Source organism: Crocodylus siamensis, chromosome 5, assembly GCF_052110815.1.
Source record: "Crocodylus siamensis isolate JL-2025a chromosome 5, ASM5211081v1, whole genome shotgun sequence".
In the NCBI taxonomy this organism is placed as follows: Eukaryota; Metazoa; Chordata; order Crocodylia; family Crocodylidae; genus Crocodylus; species Crocodylus siamensis.
In genome coordinates this window covers 73,353,470-73,379,468 of record NC_143399.1, presented here as the reverse complement: position 1 = coordinate 73,379,468, position 25,999 = coordinate 73,353,470, and the positions used below count along the sequence as shown (strand labels likewise).

Genomic DNA, 25,999 nt, shown 5'->3' with positions numbered 1-25,999 from the left:
TGCACACTCCTTACGCTCTCCGGATCACGCCCCAAACGGAGGCGCTGAGAGCACCCTGACCGACACCTGCCAAAAAGTGACAAGGGCACACCCCAGGAGCGGGGCAGGAGGTGATGCCCACCAAACACCGGGCATGGAAGGGACCTGGGGGGCTGCTTGAACCAGGATGTGCGGGTCTTAAGGCATCCCAGCCAGGAGCCCACTCCACCCCACCCCACGGCCGTGTCTATCCGAGTCCCCCTGGCCTTCTCCCGGCTCGTAGCCAGGAGCGCCCGCGGGGAGCCGGTCTCCATCACGGGGAGTCGGCAGAGGCTCGGCTCAAGCCTTCGCCAGGAGGGGGGCACCACGAGCGCCGGGCCGGGCCGCCTGCTCCCGCCGCGGGGAGCTCGGCCGCAGGGGCCGCTCCCGCCTCACCTGGGCCCCGCCGCCCCGGAGCTGCCGGCCGCCGGGGCGCTGCAGCCGGGGCCGCCGCGCAGGGGAGAGGAGTCGCTCCGGCAGCCGCCGCCTCCGCCTGACCTGGGAAGTTCAGCCCCCGACTTGGTGCGCGTCGACAGCAGGGGCCGGGAGCCGCCAGCCCCGCGGCCGCGAGAGCCGGAGCCCCCTAGCGGCATCGCTCCGCGCTCCCGGGGCCCGGCCCGAGCTGGCGAGACGGATTAGCTCGTGTGGTAAGGCCGGTGCGCGGAGACAGCCGATCCACCTCGCCCGGGCACAGCCAAGCCCGCCGGCGTCGTGTACTCCTCTTCTCCACAATCATATCAGTTAAAGGACCTTTTTCTTTGGTGGCCTAAGCTGCCTCCAGGCGAGTCACCGCTGGCATGGCCGGGGCGTTTCAGTGCCAGCAGTGCTAGGTGGTGCAGAGCAGGGCGAGCGTGGTTGGGCTTGTTCTGTGGCTCAGGGCCCTGAGCGCTGGACTAGTACAGCTGGAAAGCTGCAAGTTGAAGGCTGCAGCAGTGGTCACCAACCAGTGGATCTCAATCCACCAGTAGATCTCAGAGCCCCTGGGCAACCAGTGCCTCCTGAGTCGGGGGGGGGCGCTTGTCCCCACAGTGGCCAGTCAGCAACAGGGGGAGACCTGCAGCAGATCACATGGAAGTGGGGCAGCCGATCATGCACACCACTGGCACTTCCGGGTGGGCATGCTTCTCCTGGTGCCCCCGCCACCCAGACAGTGCTGTCGGGGGGGCACCAGCCTGGGAATGCTGGCTGTCAGGGGGTGCACCAGTGCTCTCCCGGTGCACATGCACCCCTGTGCACCCCCTATGCGTCGCCACTGCTCTTGCAGTAGATCTCAGAGCCTCTTGGAGTCAATTGGAGGCTGGGGCGGGGCACTGAGTGCCCATGTGCATGCACATGCTGCAGCCCCACAGCTCAGTCCATGGGGGAGGGGAGGGATGGGGCAGGGGCTAGATCGAGGCCCCTGTAGTGAGGGACAGTGTTGCAGAGGCAGGAGCAGGGATAAAATGAGTGGGGCCCTGGCTGGGTGTGACTTACCTGCTGGGGAGGCATGCCCCAAAATAATGTTTTCTCCCTCTGCCTCAATCTGTCCCCAGCCCTTCCTGCCCCACAGATTTACCTGCTGGGCAGGGATGGGGGGTGGCAGCAGCGCAAGGTAGATCTTGGGTTGCTTTTAAATGTCAAAGGTGATCTCCTGCTTAAAAAGTTTGGAGACCACTGCTCTACAGGTAGGCAGAGAAGCCCTTACGGACCCAAGTTTTTCCTAGGGGAGAGAAATGAAGATGGTTAGAGGACTGCAGAACATGATTTTGGAGGAGAGGCTGAAGGAACTGGGATTATTTAGTTTGGAGGAGAGAAGACAAGAAGGGATTTAATATCAGCTTTCAACTACCTGAACGGTGGCTCCAAAGAGGATGGAGCTAGACTGTTCTCAATGGTGGCAGATGATAACGAGGAGCAATGGTCTCAAGTTGCAGCAAGGGAAGTTGAGGTTAGAAATGAAGAAAAAGTTTCTCATCATGAGAGCAATAAATCACTGGAATGAGTTACCTAGAGAAGTTGTGAAATCTACATCCTTGCAAGATTTTAAAATAGAGTCTTGGCTGAGATGATGTAGTAGTGGATGGTCCTGCTTTGAGCAGGGGTTGGATTAGTTCAGAGGTTCCCAAACCCCAGGATGCAGCCTGGTACCAGGCCATGAAGGGTTGGCTGCCGGACCAGAAGTGGCCAGCATACTGCAGACCAGCAGCCAACCCTGTTTTATACTCGATATATAAAAGGGTTGGCTTTTATACTGAGTGTAAAAAAGGGTTGTCTGCCAGTCCACAGTTTGCCAGTCCGCAGTTTGTCGGTCCACAGTTACTTCCGGTTCATGGTTTGCCAGTCCACGATCAAAAAGGATGGGAACCCCTGGACTAGTTGACCTTCTGAGTTCCCTTCCAACACTAGTTTTCTATGATTTTATGAAAGAGAGTGGGTGCTGTCTAAATCCAAGTGTTTTTCCCAGTAGTGGAGGCGGGTACAGCATGTTTCCTGCACAACTCTCTGCAATAAAGCTGATTTTTTTCCCAGGACTCTGTAAACTCCAGGAGCCACAATCCTGGACCAGAACCCCCAGTGCTACATGCTGCCCAACAGACCTAGACACAGGCATGAGCAAACTGGGTTGCCGCCCAGAGCTCAGACAGGAAGGGGGTCCCAAAAATGAAAAAGAAATTACCATTGTAAAAAAAAAGTTTTAATATTGTGTATATCCTGGACTGGCAATGTTATCAATTGAGAACAAACTATTTAAAGACATAGATACCACAGATGTGATAAAACTTTTGCAACAAAAAAATAATTCTCTCTGGCGAAGGGGGGGCCTGATACTAAAAGTTTGCCCAGGGCCACTAGGAGTCCAGGTATGGTACTGCTGCCAAAACACAGACAAAAAGGCAGTCTCTGCCCCAAAGTACTCATGCTCTCCATAAAAATTAGAGACACCTGAATGCACACGAAAGAGAGGACACAGGAAGGCAGTCTGGGTACAGGAAACAACCCAGGGCCCTAGAGCTGACTCACCAATGTTACTAGAGGTTCCCTATTGGATTATCCATAATCTGACCTTCATGTTAGGGACTGCTACCTCAACCCCAGGTTCCCAGAGTAGTCTGAGCAGAATCTGTACCTGGGAGCTCCTGGCCGTTTTCAGGAAGCACTGGAGATATAGGGCATGATTAACTGCAGAGTTGTGTCTCAACCTGGGCTATAGCTTGTAGGCTGGCTGTGAAGGATTGTAAGAAGGGGCTCTGCTACTTTGTTCTCCTTCCATCTGTTGTTTCCCCAGGATGCAATCTACTTATCCTTTTCCCCCAGAAACATCTTTGCAGCAGGTGAATTGAAGGGGTCCCTCTGGCTGAGTGCAGCTACCCTTTTGTTGAGGGTACAAGAGTAGCAGTTGCTTCTGTGCAAAAGCAGGTCTGGCCTGTCCTCTTGAATAAGTCTGCTGCTGTTTTGGGAGCATGCCCTGCAGTGGTCCAGGTGGTCAGATGCTGGGAGGTGACAGGGAGCATGGAGATAGGAGGGACAATGGGAGATGTAACAGCAATCAGCAACAGGAACCAAATATGGTTGGCTGGAAAGATCTGTGCCTTAGGCAAGGGTGGATTAATGAACAGGTCCTCACTGCTGTGACATCATCAGATTTTTTTTCTCCATCTTTAAAGCTTAAAGAAACCCGGTCATTTGAAAAATAATAAATGCATCATGGTCTTGTGTGTGCCTTTTTCATATTTGGCTGCATTGTTAATAATGGCAACTTTCTATCCTGGTTGGTGGTACTTAAGAGGGCAAGACAACCATCTTTGGGCCCTGGGCCCCAAGAATCCTTTATCCACCCCTAGCCTCTGTGCACCGGTGACACATAGGGGGTACATGTGCATGCACATGCACCCCCTGAGCGTGACAACATATCCCCTGCAAAAAGGTGCCGTTGACACTGCTGGTGATGCCTGCAGGCAGTTGCCACTCGCCAGACACCCCCTCGCCGCCAACACTGCAGTCCGCGATAGTCACTGGCCACCACCAATGCTGCCGGTGGCATCTGTGAGTAGTCGCCAACTGCTGGTTAGCACTCGCCACCCACACCCGCCATTGACAGCGCCATAGCCACCTGTGGGAGCTCCCTGCCTACCGCTGCCATGCTCCCACCACCAGCAGCGCTGTCGCCACCTGCGGGAACTCACTGTGCCCCCCCCAGCCTCCGGGGCCACGTGGCATTCATGCCTCAGTGCAGGCACCCACTGATGGCAATTATGCCCCATTTCCAGGATTCCTCTATCAGGAAAAAGGTAGCTCTCCAGCCATAGGTCCTGTAGCACTAGGACTGGGTCCAAAGGGAAGACTGCTCTTTTTTTCCCCCAAGGTCTCTTTGATGTGCTCAGGAATGAGATTGAGGTGGACTGCCTCCAGAATGATTGTGGAGGAACTTCAGTTGTGGAGTTCCCATGAAAAAGCCAGAGGGGCACCAAGACTGTAGTGGATTCTGTGAGGCAGCAGTTCCCCTCCTCCATTTCCTTTCCTCCTGCCCGACAGCCCCCTCCTTTCAGCAGTGCCTGAGCTCCCACTGCTCTGCGCATAGTCATATGGTGTTGCTGCCAGCCCAAGTGGCCTGTTTAAAATTTACCCACTGTGGTGTGCTGAGGAAGGTGCTGGGGTGCCTTGTGCTGGGGTGCATGAAGTCTGCCTGCTGTAGCGTTAGGGTGAGTACCAATGTCTCCCCAGATGGGGCGGAGGGTGACCGTGTGTCCTTGTGTTGCATGCTGGCTAACAGTGCACATCTTTGTGCACTGTTTGGCAGCAGCTCCCTGCATGTTCTGGGAGCTACCCATTGTTTGCCTTGTCCAGCAGTGTGTTGGGGGTCTCCCAGGAGTGTCTTTTCTTTAAGGAATGTAGTTGTTTGCAGGGACTGATAATGCCACCAGACCCCATGCAAGCTGCCTGACCTGCAGGGAGCTGTTCTCTGAATTGCCTAGTCACTAATGGATTTCAAACTGTGTTCCGCAGAACCCTAGGGGTCTGTGATAGGTCATTAGGGGGTCCATAAAGAGATCAGAGATAATGGCAGAGGGGGTCGGGAGGCAGTGTACCACCATTGCCAAGCTGGGTTGCCTGGCTCCTGTCAGTTTTCAAAATTAAGGGCAGAGGTTCTGTGGCAGAAGTAATAGAAAAGGGTTCCATGACTTTAGAAAGTTTGAAAGCCACTGGCCTAGTGGAAGCACACCACTATTCTGCGTGGGAGAGGCTGAGGTGAAATAGGACACATCTCCAGAGACTTCCAAATCCTGTCGCATTTCTAGAATGGGGCACCTATGCACCTAGCAGGGAAAAACTTCAATCCCTAAACCAGGTGTCAGCAACATTTTTCGGCAAAATGCCAAAAACACTTGCAACTTGGACATATAAAATGTTGGCAGGCAAGGGGTTCTGCAAAGGGCCCAATCTTTGTTGTGGCAGTGCAGCCGCAGCCTCAGGCCCTTTCCCACCATCCGCCCAGAGGTGTGCTGCCAGCAATGAACCAGGCCGGGGCTCCACAAACCCCAGTGCAGCCACCTGCAACCTCTCAGCTGCCTGCCACAGCTAGCTCAGCCTCTGAGCAGGCCCCTGCCATGCACCATAGAGCCCAGGCTGCTCAAAGCAGGCAGCAAGGAGGCTACAAGTAGCTGAACTGGGGTCCATGCAGCTCTGGCCCAGCTTGTTGCCAGTGGCAAGTGCGTATATGCCTTGAGGCAGACAGTGGTGAAGGGGCTTGGGCTGAACTGCCACAAGGATCGGGCGTCTTGCAGCTTCCCCACCATCCACCCCAAGACACACATGCCAAGCAACATGCCTTCATATGCCATGCTCTGACACAAATGTCAGGGGTTGCCTACCCCTACCCTAGACCCTTGTCACATAAGTCAGGGGTGGCTGCCAATTATACTTTAGTCTCCCAGTAGGTAAAACAGAACCCAGCCAGGGCTAGGGGGCGGGATGAAGCCGCGAGCAGCTTGTCCAGGGGGAGTGGGAGCCGACTCCCACTGCTGCACAGACCCCAGGAGGGCATAGAAGTGTGTGCTCCCAGAGCTGCACGTGGGGCGAGGGTGGGCTACCACTGCAGGCTGGTGCTGGGGGCAGTGCTGGACTCTTCCCAGTAGGAGGGTTAGGCCGAAGCTACACCTGGGGCAGGTGGCAGTGGTGCTGGGAAGGGAGTTCTGGTGAATTTTGGGGTGGCTGCAGCTTTTCCCAGCACCGCCACTACCCACCCAGAGCACAGACCAGCCCAGCCCCCGCTGGGAGGAACTCAGTGCCACCCCAGCCCACAGCAGCCACCCACCCTTGTTGTGCACACAGATCCAGGGGCACCCTCCCTCTCATGCCTTTCTGGGGTGCATACAGTGGCAGAAGCCACCCTCTCCACCCCACCCCGCCAAAAAAGCTGCTCATGGCTTCATCCCATGCTCCACCCCAGCTGTGCAGCACCTGTCTCTGCCCTAATCCCACTCCCTCCCTCACTGCAGGGGCCTCAATCTGTTTCCCCCTCATGCCTCTTTCCTCCCCCCTTGTCCCTTCCCCCACCACAGACTGACCAGCCCACGCTGCTCTCCAAGCCACCTGGCTGCATATCAAGAATTGTATCAGTATCGGTCAATATGGCTCATTAAAAATTGGCTATTGGTATCAGCCCAAAAAATCTCTTAACAGTGCGCCCCTAGTTTCCACCTCAGATTTGTAATTTTCATTACCATATCCTCATTTCCATTTTACTCCCTACCGTTATTCTCATTAATGCCATCATCTTTACTGGAGACAGAGGCAAAGTGACTATTCAGTACTTGGGCAGTATGCAGTATCTAGATTATCCTTAATCTCCATCCCATTTTCAATGGACATAGAGGTTCCAATTCTTCCCTCCTGGTTCTCTTTTTGTTTATATCAAGGGTTTTCAACCAGGGGTATGGTTACCCCTGGGGGTACTTTGAAAGGCCCCAGGGGGTACGCGACAGCGGTGCAGAGAAGCTGGTGGTACTTCCAGTTTTGCTAACAGCACTTCTGGATTCCCTGCTGCACCCCCCTCACCCCTGCTTGTCGACTGGCCTCTGGGGGACCAGCCACCGGCGACTCCCCACCCCTTGCTCCTTGAGTGGCTGCCGGGGGACTCCCCACTCATCAACTGGCCGCTGGGGGTACCCTGACCAAAAAAGGTTGAAAGCCCCTGGTTTATATGACTGAAAACTTGTTTGCTGTCCATTTTGATTCTCTTTACAGGGTCCAACTCTTCACTTAATGGCCTTTGACTTTAGTGGTCAATCCTTTTCTCCATTCCTTGTAGATTCCCTGTTACTCTATTTAAAGTACTTGTTCATCTAAGGAGATTTTAGCCCTTCCCCACGTTTTTTTCATCTTGCCTGATGCAAGTTCCTCATAGTAGTGATGCGAAAATCGCGGTTCGTTTCTTATGGAGGCTCACGAATAATAATTCCTCAGGCACACACTATTAGCAACACAAAAGGTATATTTGCAAATAGGGTTGGAGTGAAAACAAAAGACCACTCCGCCCCTGAGGAAAACTCTTAGCTGGCTTTTATCTCCTTCTCCTGGGCACGTGTGCAGAAACAGGCACTCTTACAACTCGTTTCCAGTTCATACAAACATATATGTAAATACGTCACTTCATACGTCGCATGTTCATTATAATTAACTACTTAAGTATGTGGGGCGGATAGGCATATATGCATTAGCTAATTACGCACGCTCAGAAAAGCCCCTAGGTCACCAAAAGTTGAAATTCTCCCTCTTCCAAGGACACAGTCAATTGAATTACAACTTCTGTAATCTACATGATAAAAAGCAGAGAGAAACTGGAGGAGTATGAGGGTTGAGAGTGATTTAGTGTAAGAACGGCTGACAGATTGGCAAAGGGAGTGATTCTTTAGCACAAAGGGTCCTTGGTAGTGTTTTTTTGCTTATCAGGTACGAGATGCAAACTGTGTAGTTCTAACAACACTCTATTCATTATGCATTCCTAATAATATTTCTAACAGTAGTGAGCTGTGTACTTTTGACATAAAATAATTCCACACTTCTTTAGCATTTAAATCCTTGACGTCTTGAATCCAGTTGACCTCCAAAACTGATTTATTTCATGTTTCAAGTTTTAATCTTCTGAAATTCAAAAACCTAACTATAGACCTGCTCTTCCCTAGCCCTCAATTTCTGCTGAACTAAATCAGTTTGACCACTTGATTCTATATTATTTTCAATAGCCAGCTCTCTCAGATGTTGAGCAGTTATTAAAATCAAATCTAAAATAGCCTTACTTCTCACTGGCTCAATGACCTGCAGATAGCGAAACCATGCGGCTACCACAACCAAGACTGTATGTACTATACTATTATTGTTAGTATTTTATCCACTGTATATCAGTTGAAGTCCCATAATCTCACAATTTCCTTTAGCATTACACTTTCCCATGACTTTCTAGAGCTCCTTATCCATGTCCAAGTAAGAGCCTGAGAGTCTATAATAAATACCCTGCACAATCCCTAGGGGACCCTTCTTATCCCATATTGGTGTGGTTTTCACTCAAATAGTTTCTGTTTGTTTATGTTATCACATTTAAATTAATTTTAATTTACCCTTCACTGATATTTAGTGCTACCCCTGCCCCTTTACATTTTTGTCTTTCCTAAACAGTTTATGCTCTTCAATGCCTGTGTTCTGCTTTTTACTATCAGTCCATCATGTTTCTGTTATTTCTGCAATATCCAGTGCTATGTCCCACGGACAGAGTTCTCATTCCTCCATTTTCTTGCCCAAACTTCTTGCACTTCAGCACAAAGGTATTAATTGTTTCTATCTGGCCTTCCCTGAGTTCCCACTAGGTTTTGATGCAATCACTTTGCCATGTGAAATACTTGCCTGGCTTCCATGTTTACTGATGTTATTACTGGCCATTTCATTTCACTCCCTGGTACTCCCTTTTCCTTGACAATCTCTTCATTTACCTTACTTCCTTTCTGTTTTATGTTTATTCCCAGCATGGAAATTTGTTGTGTCTAATGGGAGAAATAGGATCAATCCCCAGACCTTGATCATATAAGCCAGGGGTAGCTGCTGACTACCTGAAGAAGAATATTTTGTGCTCACATGCTTCTCTAAAATTTCTTCCAACTATCTGGTTAGTTCAATAAAAGTATCACCCCTCAAAATATCCTTCACTATGCTTTAGTCACCCAGTAGGTGAAATAGGATTTAGCCCTAGGTCCCTTGTATTGTGTTGTTTGAAAATTCAGTTATTCTGTTGTAGAAAGATACTAGACCAGTCTGATATGATTTCCCTGATTTCCTAGTTTAAAATTATCCTGATCAGTTTGGCAGACTTGATCCTAGAAGGCTTCTTCCCCAAGGGGAGCCAGTCCTTTGAGAAAAGCTGTTTGTCTGTGAATGTCTGCCAGTGGTCAAACACTGTAATGCCAGTCCCTAAGTATCCAGTGATCATCCTTCCATACCTTGTCCTGCCTTTGTCCTTCTTTTCTTGGGACAAAAAGAATCCCAATAAAAATCACTTGAGCACCTACCTTTTTAAGCATCTTTAAGTTGTTACTGTGCAGTCATTTAGTACTTGTATATACCGTGTTAACCGGCATGAGTGGTGAATGTGGTGTGCCAGTTAGATAAAAACCCTGGTTACCTGAGGCAGGGGTTTTCAACTGGACTTGCCAAAGGGAGACCCGGGGGGTGGATGGAGGTGGCAGCCCAGATGCGGTGGCTGCCATTCTGCAAGCTTCCCCCTTCCTCCTGGTGTCTGGTCAAAAATGCCAGTTAATAGAAAATCTGGTTACTAAAATGCCGGTTAACACAGGTTTTACTGTACGAAATGACTGCACAGTAATCCCAGTTACTGTGCAGCAGCACTGACAAATGGCTTTTTTGTAACACTGACTGTGCACTAGCCTAAGACTACTGCACGGTAGCCTCAAGTCACAGTTGTTGCCAAGCGACACTACTGCGCAGTAGTCTCAGGCTACCGCACAGTCAGCATCTCGTGCAGGTGTGGCCAGTGAGTATCTGGAGTAACAGGGAGCTTAGATCTCCTGTTACTTTAAGGGGAGAAACTGCAGCAGTTAGAACCCAAGAAAATAAACACGGGCCAGCTGTAAGAGGGAAGGCAGCAAGGAGATGCTGTTGCCTAGGCCATAAGTGGCCCATCAAGGTAAGCAGCACACCTGCAGCCAGTCTGGGATGTCATTTGACCAGAAGGGACCATTCTGGCCTGGAGGCTACTGAGGAAAAATGTTCTGGGACAGGAGGGCTGCAGAGAAGCCCCTGGCTGACACCTGGACTACCCTGGGAGTAATGTTGGCAGTATGCAAGAAAAATAGCACAGGGAAGGGCAGGGGTGGGCAAAACATGGTTCGCCAGACCATTCTATCTGGCCCGCGGGGCCCCTAAAAATCTAGAAAATTAATACTTATCTGTTCCTGGCTGCCTGTCATGTGGTCCTTGATGGCTTGCCAAAACTCACTAAGTAGCCCTTCACCCAGAATAACTGCCTGCCCCTGGGGTAGGGGGAAGCCTGGTAGTTCAGCCAGACAACTGGGGTTATGTGTAAACGACATGTAAGGCAAGTTTGTGTTACAGCCAATGGGCTTATGTTTTATTATAGCTTATACTAGAGATCTGGGTTGGGACAATTAAGGGGACATGGAGATTCCAGCAATGGAGCAGGGCAGAAGCAAGGACAAAGCAGGCTTAGAGCCTGGGAACAGGCTGGAGAGAGAGACTGGGCCACTGAGCCCAGTGCCTAGAGCAGAGCAGAGCAGAGATACAGGCATATCTCATTTTATTGCGCTTTGCTTTATTGTGCTTCGCAGATATTGTGTTTTTTACAAATTGAAGGTTTGTGGCAACTCCACATCGAGCAAGTCTACTGTCGCCATTTTTCCAACAGCATTTGCTCGCTTCGTGTCTGTGTGTCACATTTTGGTAATTCTCGCAATATTTCAAACTTTTTCATTATTATTATTATATTTGTTATGGTGATCTGTGATCTTTGAGAGGATTGACTCCAATTTTGAAAGAAGTTCTACTGTGGGTAAAATGCTATCAAACAGCATCACATGCTACAGAGAAATCTTTCGTGAAAGGAAGAGTCAATCGATGCGGCAAACTTCATTGTTGTCTTATTTTAAGAAATTGCCATAGCCACCCCAACCTTCAGCAACCACCACCCTGATCAGTCAGCAGCCATCAACATTGAGGCAAGACCCTCCACCAGCAAAAAGATTATGACTCGCTGAAGGCTCAGGTGATGATTAGCATTTTTTAGCAATAATTTTTTTTTAATTAAGGTATGTACATTGTTTTTTTAGACATAAAGCTATTGCACACTTAATAGACTACAGTATAGTGTAAACATAACTTTTATATGCACTGGGAAACCAAAAAATTTGTGTGACTCGCTTTATTGCGATGGTCTGGAACCACAATATCTCCGAAGTATGCCTGTAGAGACAACACCATTGTACCCAGAGCCAAGGCATGTGAGATGTGCCCAGAATGAGGCAGAGGCAAGGGCTAGAGCCCAGAAGCCAGTTCCAACACAGTGAACCTAGGCTAGAAGACCCAGGGAGAGGAAAAGAGGCAAAGGCAAAGACCCCCTACAAGGGAGACTGATTGGATGGTAGCATCTGCAAGACATGGGCATGGCTACAGGGGAGGTCAGAGGCCATGAAATTAGCCCTTGAGGGCTTCATCTGCATGAGTGTGGATGTTTGTTTCCCCAGGGACAAGAAGCAGTGACACAGCTGTTGCTACCTGTCCCTAGGGAATGCCTGTGCAATGCTTCTTCTGGAGTGTGGCAGGTTACCCTGAGTGAGGTAGGGGAGTCTGGGGCCAGCACTGGGCTGGCCCCAGCAGCCTTACCTGGGATTCTGGGAGCCTCCTGGGGCTACAGCAGCAGTGATTTTGCTGCTCAGAGCCTGGCTGACAGCTTGCATGTGGCTCCAGCTGGCCAGGCTCCAGTTCTGGGCAGCTGTCCCTGTGTATGCTGCCCTACTTTATTTTCACGTGGGCTGTTTTGATTCTGGGATCTCCCAGGGTCAAAAAATCCCAACCCATGCTGCTGCCTTGTAACATGGAGAACACCTGAATGTGCAGTAAGTGGCAATGCAGACATGTCTGTGGCACCACATACTGCACAGCTGCGCTCATCTGGATGCAGGCAAGGCGATTAGCATGCTAAAATGCAGCCTGTTAGGAGGGGGTGGGCTCAGTCTGAGATCCCTGGGTAGCCTCTCTTTTAAAAATTAAATATTTACATCAAGGTGTGGCAGGAAAGAAAAAGGGGAGGGTACCCAGAGAACCAGGATGAAGCACCAGCTGTGTGCCCACCAAGGGTCATCACAGCCACCCCTAGGGTTCAGCACTTGCTACACTGGACGTGTTGTATCTTCCATCATAAAGAACAAATTGCAAATTCTTGCTCACTCCTACTGGGATCCTCTTCAGCTTCAGGTCCATTTCTTATATCTTTTTTCCTGGCAGAGTGTGCAGCCACCTGTTTTCTGCACTTTCCCTGCCTGCTCTTCTTAATAGTGAATCCCCTACAACCTTCACCTCTTTATATTTGTGTCAGCTTTACTATCTTGTATTTTTTTCTTTTCATCCTCCCTTCCCTCTGCAATCTCATATTCTGTTCTCCCTAAATCTATTTATCTTCTTCTTGGGCTCCAGTCTCCTACTAGCTTCATTCCCTCTTCCCTTCTGTATAGACTCACTGACCCGCTCTTCTTTCACATTGTCCATCAGATCTTGCTGGTTTCTACCCTTCCTTATCTAACTTGATGAGCTAATTCCTTCATTCTGTTTCCCCTCCACTAGCCAGTCACTGTCTCCACCTTTTGTTCATGATTGCCTGCCTCCTTGGGTTTCAGCCCTCACCTGCCAATCTACCCACCAAATTGTCTTTTTGATCAGGTGTGTGGTTTCTCAGTTGTATGCACAGCTGCATCTCTCCTTACCTCCATTACATGCTCAAAATCCTACCTAAAGTCCCTCATTGTCTTCCATTGTATTCCCAGCCATTTAATATTCTCTTGAACACCTTCATCAAGTGATAGGTCATGCCTATGTAGGTAACATATCCCCATTCAAAGACAATGTATATTCCACAGCTTTCACATCTTAGCTTCATTTTCCCTGCTGTGATTGATATCTCTTCCCTTGATAGTGCATCTTCTATCTTGAATGGGTAGGAATTTTTAAAAAATAACAAAATCTTGGTTGTGAGCAGAGATGGGAAACAAGCCCCTGGAGAGCAAAGATCTCTACCACCTCTCTAGTATCCCAGTGCCTCCACATAAACCAGAAATGACTACCACACAGACCCACACAAATTCAGAAAACTTATGATGCAAAAATTGCGGTTCATTTCTTTTGGAGACTCGCAAATAATTCTCAGGCACACACTATTAGCAGCACAAAAGGTGTATTTGCAAATAGGATCAGAGCAGAGACAGAAAATCTCAGATTGCCGCCGCCGAGGAAACCCGCAGCAGGCACTATATACTCCCTCTCCTGGGCACGTGTGCAGAGACAGGAACTCTTACAGCTCATTTCCGGTTCATACAAACATACATGTGATTACGTCACTTCATCCGTCGCATGTGCATTATAATTAACTACTTAAGTATGTGGGGCGGATAGGCATATATGCATTAGCTAATTACGCACGCTCAGAAAGCTCTCTAGGTCACCAAGAGTTGAAATCCCCCCCACTTTCAAGGACACAGTCAGTTGAATTCCAGCTTCTGTAATCTGAATGTGAATAGTCAGGGGGAGTGTGGGGGTAGTGAGTGATTTAGTATAAGAAAAGGGGGAGGAATGTCCTTGGCGGTGTTTCTGCTTATCAGGTACGAGATGCAAACTGTGCAGTTCTAACAACACTCTATTCATTATGCGTTTCTAATAATATTTCTAACACTTAGGTGAAGTAGGGCTTCTCCATCCTCATGAAAGCTACCCTGTTAGCAACCCTGCTTGCTCACTAGACAAGGCAAGAATCAATGTAATGGGATCATGGGAAATTATTACTCTAACAAACAGGATCTGAGTCCCAGCTAGCTCACTAGTGGCCCCTAAGCAAGTGGCTTTTGTTGGGGAGGTTTGTTCAGGTTTTTAAGTGTTGGCTAATAGAAAGGCATATCTGCTTGGCATGCCAGGCAACCAGATATCTAAGGTGCTGCTGGTACTCCTACTACCAGGTATGTAAGGTTCTTCATACCATGTAATTCTTGGGAGCTGGGTCTGAGTCCTGGCTAATACTGGCTGGAGTGCATGGAATTGGTTCCAGCTTTCTCAGGGAAGAGGAACTGAAAGGTTGCCTTTCCTGCAGCTAAACACATAAAGCGACAAAAATGGGAGTCGAGCTTGCCTATACACAGCACAAAGCATAACAATACCCTGTATTCCTGACTTGGTCATTTCCTTTCTAAGAAGTCCCCTTCAGCTTGACCTGTGATTTGATGTAAGAAGGCTGGGCAAGCAGTAGTGGTTCTTGAAGCTGGACAGCCTACCAAGCAAGGTGTGCCAATGGCCTACAGATTGACTTTTATTAGTAAATCTTTAGGATTGTGAATCCAAAAAAGATGACAAAGCCAGTAGGGAAACAGATATCCCCCGAGTGAGGGACTAACATCAGAGGGATGGAGTCAGGAGGGGGATGCAACTAGGTTACAGCAGATACAATGTTAGCCAACTAAGCCCTGGGGGTGGGGAGATGGGGGAAGGGGAAGGAGGGAGTTTGCAATGCTGAGAGAGAAAGAAGATAGATACACACAAACCCATTACAATGGTCTGCAATGGTGAAGGAAGTGATTTGAAGAAAGTGTCTCAGTCCGTATAGAGTCTCATCGCGGGGGTCCTCTTCGGGTGGAGCGGGGTCATCGGTTGCTGAAGAATCCTCTCAAAGTGAAGTCCATCTGGTGCACGGGGTGGGATCAGGCACTCCCCTCTGGGTCCGGTCCGGCAGCAGTTCGTCTAGGAATTACTAAGATTCCTATTCTTGCGAGCTAAACATGAGCCACCATTTTTCCAGAGACAAACTTTATGTGTTTATCAAGGTGTACTTAAAGCTCAGTTTCAGCTGACCTTGTTATAGCCTTACATTCAGCTACCCTTTCTGTTTTCCTCTTTTGGGCCTGGTTTCCCTAACTTGTGAGTGAATATGTTTTCTCAATGCTGGCATTGCCCTGGCTTAGCCTGCCCGCTTGCAGGCCAGCCTTTCTGTTCCCTATCCCTTTGTTAGAAAAATTATTAGAAATGCATAATGAATAGAGTGTTGTTAAAACTGCACAGTTTGTATTTCATACCTGATAAGAAGAAACACCACCAAGGACATCTCGCTAATTTACTATCTCTTTGTAACACTAAATCACACATACCTTCAAACTCCTCTGCCTCTACTCTTGTAAACTACGAAGGCTGTGATTTAATTGGCTGTGTCCTTGGGAAAGAGAGGGATTTGAACTTTTGATAACCTGGAGAGCTTTCTAAGCATGCGTAATTAGCTAATGCATATAAGCCTATCCGCCCCGCATACTTAAGTAGTTAATTATAATGCACATGCGACGGATGATGTGACGTCATTTCATATATGTTTGTATGAACCGGAAATGAGTTGTAAGAGTTCCTGCTTCTGCACACGTGCCCAGGAGGGAAGGGATAAAACCCAGCTGAGAGTTTTCCTCGGGGGCAGAGTGTGGTCTTTTGTCTTCACTCTGACCCTATTTGCAAATATACCTTTTGTGTTGCTAATAGTGTGTCTGAGAGTTCTTCGCCTCCTGAGAAACGAACCGCAGCATTTTTGCAACACCTTCAAAAATCGTGGTTCACTTTTCTGAACTAGCAATAGCTCAGGGCAATGTCATTGTCTTTCTTTTTAAGGAGCCTGAGATGTTAAAGTCTGGCCTGCTCCTGGGCTCTTTCCTGAAAGTTTCTATACAAAAACTAGAACTCTTGGTTCCAGAATGATACCTTTTATTAGGCTTTTTTGGTCTAATAAAAGGTATCATTTTGGAACCCAGAGTTCTTGTTTTTTGTATGTCTTCTTGTCTCAAATCAACATGGCTACCAAGTACAGTACATTCCTGAAAGTTTTGCTTTCTAGATGGCTGAAGAGGGGAGAGGGGAGTTGATTTGCCTTTCAACACCTGCATTTTCTCCTGTGCGCAGTGCAGGATAGGTCAGGTGAGGAGCTGGACATCTTGTTAAGGGGACTGCCTTGTTCTCTTAGTGAAGGACTCCCTCTCCAACCCTGGCCTGCAAGCACAAGCAGACGATAGGGCGCTTATCATAGAGGACAGTCCGGTTGTCCTCTGTCCTGTGTTGTTACAAAATCGGATGCCTTTATGTCCTCTTATTGAAAAGAGAAATAGAGGACATAAAGGTGCAGGGTTCTCTATCAATAGAGGACAGAGTAGCAGAAAACTGCAGCGTCCTCTATGATGGCGACCCTAGCAGATGGGGGGGAACCCATCCTGCTAACCGGGGGCATCCCAAAATCTTGAGCCGGACACCACAAAGTCATGAGATTTTGTGAGAAATGCCAGGGCCTTTTTAGCTTGTCTCCTCCTGCCGCAGTCCTGCAGGCTCCCCGCAGCAGCCCCCTGCTTGTGGGGGCCGGGAATGCGGGGGGCCTGGGGCGACGGGCCCTTTCCTGAGACTCGCAGCACCTTCCTTGTGTTGTGGGGTTGCGCTGCCGGGGGCTCCCCCAGCCGCCCGCGGCCTCTGCCTTGGCCTCGAGGGGGCCCCGAGCCCCCGGTGGGGAAGGGGGAGGAACCATCGAGCGCGCGGTCCTCCGCCGCGCAGAGCGGCCGCGGGGGGAGCCGGGCGCCCGGCGCCGAGCGGCTTCCGGTGAGCGGCTCGGGTCGGCGGGAATGGGGTGGGCAGCGGCCGCAGGGTGAGAGCCGAGCCGGGGCGCGCGGAGATTGGGGGGGCCTGGGACCCGCGGAGCCCACGGGCCCTGTCCGGGGAGGGGCGGGCTGTGCAGGGCCCCAGGGACCCGAGCGAGGGGCTGCGGGGCAGCGCGGAGCTGGGCCCCGTGCGCCGGGCCCTGAACGGTCCTGGGGTTATGACGGGGGCGGCGGGCTCTTCCCTTCGTTTGCAGCCCGGGGAACAGTTATTCCGCGAGCCGCGGCAGGAGGGGCGTCGGCCGGGGCGGGCAGCAGGAGGTCCTGGAGCAGTTTGCCCCATGACGCCCACGTTGCAGGTGGGGAGGCTAATTTGGGGTCAGCCGGCTGGCAAGGCCCGGTGGGGTAGAGCAGGCAGGCCCCTGAGCCATGGTTCAGTGCTCAGGCCAGTCACCCTGAACACAGGCCATTACTGGAAGCTAAGCTGTATGGATGTATATATTTACCTATATCGTATGGGATTATATAAGTGTTCGTTAACAAGTGAGAGCTGCGTTTGTTTCCATCCCCCTCTGACTTCAGGCCCTGGGACTTGCGAAGGAAAGGGAGCCCAGACAGCCTGGCTTAGTCCACTTCTAGATGATTCAACATAGTCTGGGAGAGTGCTCAGCACTATTGTGTTTGCACGTTTTCCAGGAGTATCTTGAGCCATGGGGTGATATCTGCCCCCTTTCCTATCCTGCCTCTGGGGGCAGGAACATTTTTTTTTTTTGGTAGGTATTGTTTGCTCTCTGCTTCAAGTAGAGAAGTCAGGCTGCCCCATTGCACTGGGTGGCAGGTGGCAAGCTTGAGGGCCATCCTTGATTTCCATGGGAGTGTGTTCTGTGGTCTGGAACTAGGTCCCAAGAAAGTTTTGCCTCCTGCCTAAAAAATGACTCGCGTCTCCCCTGTGCGTCTCCACAGTCAGGTTCACAAGTCTGTTGCTGCCTTAAGACTAGAAGTGCTGAGTCATTCATTCCTAGTGTGGACACTCAACATATTTCCAGCAGTTTAACTTATCCATTTTATATACAAACATAAATTATGTCATGACCCAGAGCAGACAGAAATGTTAATTGAAGCCACTCAGTGCAGACTTTTTCCAAGCGATCTATGTGGGAGACATTGCATGAGAAGCAGAGGAGAGCTTAGAATGTGATTCCTGGCCATGGTAGACAGAGTTTGAGTGAATCGGAGCAGGTCTCTGGGGTGAGACCTCTGATTCTTCTGGATGGGGGACAGGCTCTTCTACTAGTCTGGGATTGGCCTTTCTTGAAGGGGCTGGTCAAACAAAGACCAGGGGCAAAATTGAGATCCTCTGCAAAATAGACTTAATTATGTTCACTTGACACACAAACATCACCAAACTGCAGGAACCCTGGATCCAGCCCTGACAGCCTCTTGCCTTTCCCCATGAAGAAGGATTCCCATTCCCTAGTGATGTGGTCTTTCAGGAATGTGATGGCAGCAGGGCCTTAAGGAAAGGAGCCCTTGAGTAAATTGTCACACCAAAAGGGAGGCTTTGAACAAGAACCTTGGGAAAGGTGCTGCAAGAGAAATTCCTTGCTTGGCCACTCTCAGCTCCTTTGATATTGTAACCAGCCCCTGCTGGTCCTGCTCAAAACCCCCTTCCAGCCTTAGGTTTCTGGGCCCTGGAGCAAGACCATGTGCCTCCTCTGGAGGAAGGGGAAAAGCTGCCAGTTCCCATTATCATCCTGGCTCTGTATTTCACTATGCTGTTGCAGCTCTGATGGGTAGAGGTGAGAACCAAGCCCTTGGCCTTATGTACTTGGCTCTTGCCTGGTGTTCCTCATCCATACATCTCAGTGCATTTGCAAGGCAGGGTAGGTTCTTCCTACTTTTACAGAGAAGAGAAACTGATGAGGGGCAGGGTTCTTAGAGATCAGAAAGTGAAGTATAATAAACATCACATGGGATTTCTGAGGGACAAGGGAAGAGAGATGATAGGAATCAAGATTTTCTAAATGGATGCAAGGACAGTTTTGTCCCGATTAATTAAATTTGCTAGATAAATTCTGTTAGCCTATATGGCTTGCACTTGTGTTGTTATTGTCTATGGTGCTTGTTCTGGCAGCAGCTATGCTAGATACTGTTCAGATGTAGAGGAGGACCAAGACCTTGACCAAAATGCTTACCAGTGTCTTGTCCAAGGTCATCTGAAGCAAGGCAGTAGCAGTGCCAGTATTAGAAACCATGTCTCCCAAGTCCCAGGCTGCCAGTGGGGGCAGAGAGTAAGATCAACATCCCCCTCCTTCTCCTTGTGTCCCCAACTGGAGAAATAACTGATTCATGGCTGGATTCTCTGTCTTCACAGAAAGCTGCAGCATGAGGAGGCGGATCCACAGAGGCTCCAAAGTGACCCATGCCTAAAACCAGCTGGGAAGATTGAGGCTGCAGAACTTTAGGGGCATGGTCAGGCTAGTCCCTTCCCTGTGACACTGTCCATTTGGTGGTCTGCAGCCTGCTGCTCTCATGGGGGAGAAGACTAACACGTGCCCATACTGTGGGAAGGGTTTCCGGCGCAGCTCCCACCTGGCACGGCACCTGGGCACCCACTCAGGGGGCAGTGAACAGCACCTCCACGCCTGCCCCCAATGTGGCCGGATCTTCACACAGAGCTCATCACTGGCTCGTCACCAGCAGCAAGCCCACGCTGGTGAGCGCCCCTACTCCTGCACCCGCTGTGGCAAAGCTTTTGGGCGCAGCGCCCACCTGGCAAGGCACCAGGAAACCCACTCAGGGGAGCGCCCCTACCGCTGCTCCTACTGTGGCAAGACCTTTGGGCGCAACGCCCACCTCACCCGACACCACAGCACCCACACCGGGGAGCGTCCCTACCAGTGCGGGCTCTGTGGCAAGGCCTTCACCCGTGGCTCCCATCTTACCCGGCACCAGCTCACCCACACCGGGGAGCGCCCCTATGAATGTGCCCACTGCGGCAAGGGCTTCACCCGCAATGCCCACCTGGCGCGGCACCAGGGCACCCACACTGGTGAGAAGCCCTTCCACTGCGCCGACTGCGGCAAGAGCTTTACCCGTGACACCCACTTGGCGCGACACCGGGCCACCCACACTGGGGAGCGCCCCTACAAGTGCGCCGACTGCGGCAAGGGCTTCAGCGCTACATCCCACCTCATCCGGCACCAGAGGACACACCGGGCTTAATGGCCCCACTTCGGTACCAGGGGCCCTGGATATCCTCACCCCCTATAGATTCCAAGAGGGTGCTAGTTCCCACACTACTGCCTCCCAAAGAGCTTCCCCTGTGAGATCCAAATGGTGCCGATTTCCATACTGGCACCCACAAAATAGCTTCTTGCAGGCAGGGCAGAAGACGTGCGTCCTGCCCTGCAGCAATGACTGGTTTGTCTGGGTGTTAACTGTGGGCTTTCCAGCAGCAGCAGGAGAAGCCTGGGGAGTCATGGGAGTCTAAGTGTGCTCTGGGTACACCAGGGACGACATTGCCAGGGCCAGTCTGTTTTGTCAAGAGAAAGAAATTCATCTCTCTCCATACCATGGGGTAGGTCTGCACTTCAGTCTCTGCTGGGTCTGCAGTGTAGTGTAGATGCTCAAGTTAGCTTTAAGCCAGCCATCTTGGGTATCAGTAGCAGAGTAGCATAGCCACATGGAGCTGAGCAAAGTCTATATAACCTGCCCAAGAAGCACCAAACTCAGTGCTGCCACAACCAGACGGCTGCTGGTGCCTAAACTGGCTGGGTGAAATCTAGCTCAGGAATGCCACTTGAGTGCTTGTCAAGCCTGGGACTTCATTGTAGACAGATCCTAACTGCTTGACCAGAGTATAACAGCTGGCTGGGCTGTGTATGTGTGTGCATGCGCGCACACTTTCACTGCCAGGACCTGTCTTGCAAAGAGGGCAGAATCCAGCTCTCCATTCCCAAGGCCTTGACTATACAGAGACATTGACTGGACTAGCTATCCAGCTAAACATACTATTCCAGAATAAAAGGATTTTATTCTAAAATAATTCCACTCCATTCACAAATCAGAGGAGTTATTCTGGAGTATTTAAAATTGTTCTGGAATAATTGTGCCAGTTGGTTTCCCCTTACAGAGACTGTTGAGTCTGTACATAAAATGTATGTGTGCATACATGCGTACGTGCATACATACGGGAATATGTGTGTTCACACACAATATAGGTTTGGCAGGGGAGGTGCTTTCCTTGCCACTATCCAGCAAATTTACAGTGTTGCCAGTTCTTCTGATTCTGTAGGGCATTTCTCCATAGTTGGTGAAGCCACAAGTTCCTGGAGTCATGGAATAATGTGAGAATCTCAGCTTCCTTTCTTTTTTTTTTAAGGAAGTTCCTAACATCTGCGATAACGGAGGAAAACTTGAAAATGTGAGCCTGGATGGCTCAGAGACCAGACCCCCTCTAGGGGAACCCAGATGTATTATATTTTTTTAATCTCTTTTTAAGCTAATCTACTGGTTGAGTGGGGTGTACACACTTCTTGAAAGCTGGAGATGACAACTGAAATGGAGAGTCTTCCAGCAGGACCCAGTGGATGTCCCTGGGGATGCTGGATACTCCTGGAGGGACCTCTGAGTCCCTGTCATCTGCTCCTTCCTGGAGCAGGCTCTTCCCTGAGGACACGGAAGCCTGTTGCAAAGAGCCCAAGTTTACTGTTGCCAAATGTTGTGAGTATAATCATGACTGTTATGACATTTGATGGCCTTTACCTTTCAAATGATCCCATGATTCCTGACTTCAGATTCAAATGCTGCCTATTCATAGTGACTGCTTTCTCCCATTCATTTCAGTGGAGACAAAGCCAGGTTGTCTCAGGGAAGATAAGGGCCCACCTCCTGCTCAGTAGTTAGGGCTGGGAAGGCATGGGCCTGAAGGGAGCTGAGGCTGTGTAGGGAGATATGTGGGTGCAGTGGTCTAAGAAGGAGATGGGGAGGGCAGAGGTCTAGGTGGAGGTGAGGGCATTCATGGCAGTTTGGGGCTGCAAGAGTGGGGTGTGAGGATTTAGGGGGATGTGGGAAGCTGTGGGCATGCAACGAGATATAAGGGTGCTAAGGGGATGTGGGAAGTTCTGGCTGGGCTGAGCAATGGAGAATGCACAGGAAGACATATGAGAGTTTAGAGATGCTGAAGGGATATTTGGGGAACAAGATAGGCTGTCAGAGCTGAAGAATGAAGTGTGGGGTGCTGCAAGGGACAAGTGTGAAAATCCAAGCCTGAGCTGGAGAGACGCTGGGAGGTCCTGGGTGTTGCAGGCTGGGAGAGCTCAATGAGGTCCATGTGCCTCAGCTTGGAATCTGAGTGCAAAATGCTTCCCCCATGCTTCAGAGACAAACAGTTTCCCTTTTCAGGGCTCAGCAACTGGACAGCAGATAGGTTCTTCCCTTCCCTTAGCTCCTGATTTCTGGATCGGTTTTGTTCAAAATCTGGAGCTGGTGGCAAAGCCTGTCTTGCACCAGCCTTGTTGACAGCTAGCTTCAGGCAAGAAAGGTGGCTTGGTGCTGCTCCCCTCTCTGGGCTTATGAGCACTGCTGGCTTCAGTGCAGGCTTCAGGAGGGGAGCAGTGAGGAGAGGCACACATCCTACTACAGCAACATCATGGAGATACTGGGCTGCAAAAGCAGAACCATCATGTTTTCTTGGCTCAGGTCTGAAATTTATTCTCCCGTCTCCCCTAACCTGAAGAAATATGGCCCTGACCCTGCAAACAGCTTGGAGTGTTCTACATCTCCATAGATAAGGCTTTTCCCAGACACTGCTGGGCTGTAGGAGGAAGCAGCCATGTTTAAAGGCTTCCTAGCAGATGGCAGATGATGTGCTAGCCCTCAAAGCTGCATCACTTTGGGTAGCAGATGCCTCCTGTCCAATCTGGGCCATGCCTGGGTCTGAGTGGTCACTGCCAGCCCCACTCTTCTAACCTGTTACAAATCAGAGGCTGCAAGCTCAGAGTGAGAGAGGGTGAAGAAGAATCATGAAGGACCTCTTGTTTCACGTGCTCTACTGAAGGAAGGGTGTCATCACTGTCAGGGGAGCCCTGTAAACAGTTGGCACTGGCTCCAGTGGAAGTCTCTTAAGGGTGTCCCATCATGTGTGACTTGAGCAACTCTACCCCAATGAATGCAAGGAGCACTGGGCAACTGAGGGAGCCAGAGGAGACAACCTGCTTGGTTGCAATGGGAATCTGATCCTTGGCTGAGAGTGGCCATGACAATGTAAAGTCACGGCTGGGAACTGAATGGAGTTGTCAACACCATCCCTACTTCACCATCAGCACTGAAACTCCCCTCCAATCTGGACAGCAGAGCCTGGCCTGGGAAAGTCAGTCCTGAGGACAGGGAAAGCTCTCTCTGTGCCCTGCCACAGGATCTATGTGTGGAAGCAGAGTCCAGCCCAACATCAAAGGAAGGAGATCAGTTGTAGTCACGCTGTTATGCTTACTACTGGGAACAGGGGTGCCTAGCTCTCATTGTGAGCTACGGAGGTGGAAGAATAGGCCATGAGACTTGCATCTGGGGCACCTAAGTAATGGGAGATCTGGGACTGTCAGTGGTGACTGCTGTTCTAGGGAATCTAGGGTGGGGGAGGCTGGGCTTCAGGCAGGGAAGATAGTGGCATGCTATTAACTGGAAGCAGGAACTGGGACCAGTGGTGATTGTGGCTGGGAGCTGCTGGAGATCATGGTCCTGAGGAATGATAACCATGGGCTGCCTTTTGCCACAGCTGTCATGGATCCAACTTTCCAGGAACCCCTCTGCTTCCAAGCCAAAACAGTGCTGGCTCCAGATAAGTCTAGTTTGCCCCTCACCTCTCTGCTCCCCATTCCAGCTGTCTCTTACGTGCCAAGTGAGAGACTGAGTGGGAATTTGGTAACAATCTTGAAATACCTGAAGGCTGGTTATATGGATGATGGAGATAGACTATTCTCTGCGACTACAGGGGACAGCACAAGGATTAATGATATTAAGTTGCAACAAAGAAAATTTAGGTTTGATGTTAAAAGTAACTTTCTCACTATGAGGTGGTTTAGCACTGGAACAAGCTATCCTGTAGAGTCTCCATCCTTGGAAGTTTTTAAAACTGGGTTAAACAAAAACTTTTATAAGAGGGTTTAAATGGGTATGTCTGCCTTGAGTGTGGGGCTAGACTAGATGACTTCCTGAGGTCCCTTCCAGACCTACTTTTCTATGATACATTCTTCCTTCCTCAACAGCAAAGGAACTTGTTCAGCCATGCAGGCCTTCTCCAACCCTGGCTGAAAGAGCAGCACCATATAATAATTTATGAGTCTATGCCAGAGGCTTCCCACAGCATCTGTGGGTTTCATAGAATCACAGGTGGAAGGTACCTTAAGTCAGTTACTTTGTCACCTGTTGCTGACATAGACATATTGACCAGCATAACTATTCTGTATTAGCTATTACAGAGCAACTGTGTGGACACAGTTCCAGAATAAATGAGATTTTGTTCCAGAATAAAATCTCTTTGTTTCTGAACAGTGTCCATATGAGAGTTATTCTAGAACAGTGGTCACCAACCAGTTGATCTCGATCGACTGGTTGTTCATGGAGATTCTGACAGTCGATTTCAGTCTGTCAGGCTCCACAATTAGGAGTGGCAGGATGCACGTGGCTGGGCTGAGCCATGCACCCTGCTGCCCGAGCTGGACTGGGTGAGTGGGGTCAGAGCCCTGGCGGCTTGTCCAGGGGGCAGGGCAGGAGCGGTATATCCTGGGGTGCCCTTTACTAACAAAAGTGATCTTCACCATAAAAAGGTTGGAGACCACTGTTCTGGAACGGGCTGAACTGTACCAGAACAGCTATACCAATCACTTTCTTCTGTAGAGACAAGACCATACCCATATACTGTGGTGATTCCAATGAATTTCCAAGGGCTTGGGTTGGCTCTAGAAAGGATCCCCTCTGGATTCCAGATACCTACCTCTACAGCTGTCTTTTCATGCTTTATTCCTATCATCTGAGAATAACAGGGATGGTAGAACTACTTCCCTACAGAACTGCACAGCAGAGGTGTAAATCACTCAATTCTGAAGGAGCCAACAGTGATTGCCTTTCAAGATGGCTTGTTTTTATTTACTGTGACAGAGCTGAGATATTCCTTTTATGTCCAACAGAGTGGAAAAGCTGAGACCTTTATTGTCTGAGATGTTACCACATTTGTATTTCATAGGTCATGTTTTCATTGGGCCTGGAGCTGGTAAAATGGGCTCATTCTGTGAATGACTGGAATGTAGCAACCTCTTGGGTTTCTCAAAACATCCTTATCAAACTCTGCTCTGTAATTTTAGTCCCTTTCAAATAGCTACAGCCCTCTCTGCCTCAAGTTTGACATAGTGTTTTTAATGTCCTACTCTTTCTTTTTTTTTCTCTATTGGGGAGGGGAGAGGGCTTCCAGAAAGATGAATCCCTATGGGTTCTGATCATGAAGAAGTGAGTTTGAGCCTTGTTGCAAACTCATGCTGATCTTCCCTGCTAGTTAACTCAGTTGTGAATGGACACCTAGTTATTCAGTCATAGAAGTCACAGGCAGTCAGATATGAAACTAATGACATCATTCCCCTGTGTGCTATCGGCTACAGAATCTGGCCTGCCTTAATCTTGGTGTCCTGATGAGATACTCAGACTCTCATGGACTTCTGACTGTCTTTTCCTATTGTGCTAACAGTTCGTCTCAATTGAGAATAAATCTTCTTTATCCAATGTTTGTTTTATGCTATCTTCTGTCCTAATATCCCCGGGCTTGATCCCCAGGTGGCATCAGTCAATGCAATTCTGTTTGAGTTCAGAGAAGTTAGTGGTCACAGTGGTCCTGGACTCAGGGCACAAATGAACAGGAAGGACAGACCTTCCTCTGTGTTGTGTTGGCCCCAATCTTAAGCTGTCATGGCTGCAGTACAGCATAGAAAAAACAAAATGCCTGCTAGGTCCCAGACCCCCTGCCTTCCCCCGTCACCACAACCCAATGCATTGTGACTGGCACATACAGTGGGAACCAGAGCTCTTGCTCTGCACCCTCTGATAGTATCACTGCATCTGCCACC

At 49.8% G+C, this 25,999-nt stretch overlaps 2 protein-coding genes across 5 annotated transcripts in view; one reads left to right on the top strand and one right to left on the bottom strand.

The window, feature by feature from the left end:
- The window catches only part of LOC149864278 (uncharacterized), a 31,373-nt gene extending 30,762 nt beyond the window's left edge, over positions 1-611 (bottom strand). Inside the window, exon 1 of the mRNA XM_090049775.1 lies at positions 415-611. Coding sequence (XP_089905901.1) covers positions 415-611 — 197 coding nt within the window. The remainder of the gene's footprint in view (positions 1-414) is intronic.
- LOC149864277 (uncharacterized) lies at positions 527-25,658 on the top strand. Of its 4 annotated transcripts, none has more exons than XM_090049056.1 (2): positions 527-665; positions 19,261-25,658. In XM_090049056.1, the coding sequence occupies exon 2, from the start codon at positions 19,419-19,421 to the stop codon at positions 20,109-20,111; it is 693 nt and encodes a 230-aa protein (XP_089905182.1). In that variant the 5' UTR covers positions 527-665; positions 19,261-19,418; the 3' UTR covers positions 20,112-25,658. The 4 variants fall into 4 exon arrangements, with proteins under 4 accessions (XP_089905182.1, XP_089905181.1, XP_089905180.1 ...); XM_090049055.1 differs by lacking the exon at positions 527-665 and adding an exon at positions 16,793-16,890; XM_090049054.1 differs by lacking the exon at positions 527-665 and adding an exon at positions 16,847-16,936.
- Positions 25,659-25,999: the final 341 nt, after the last annotated feature.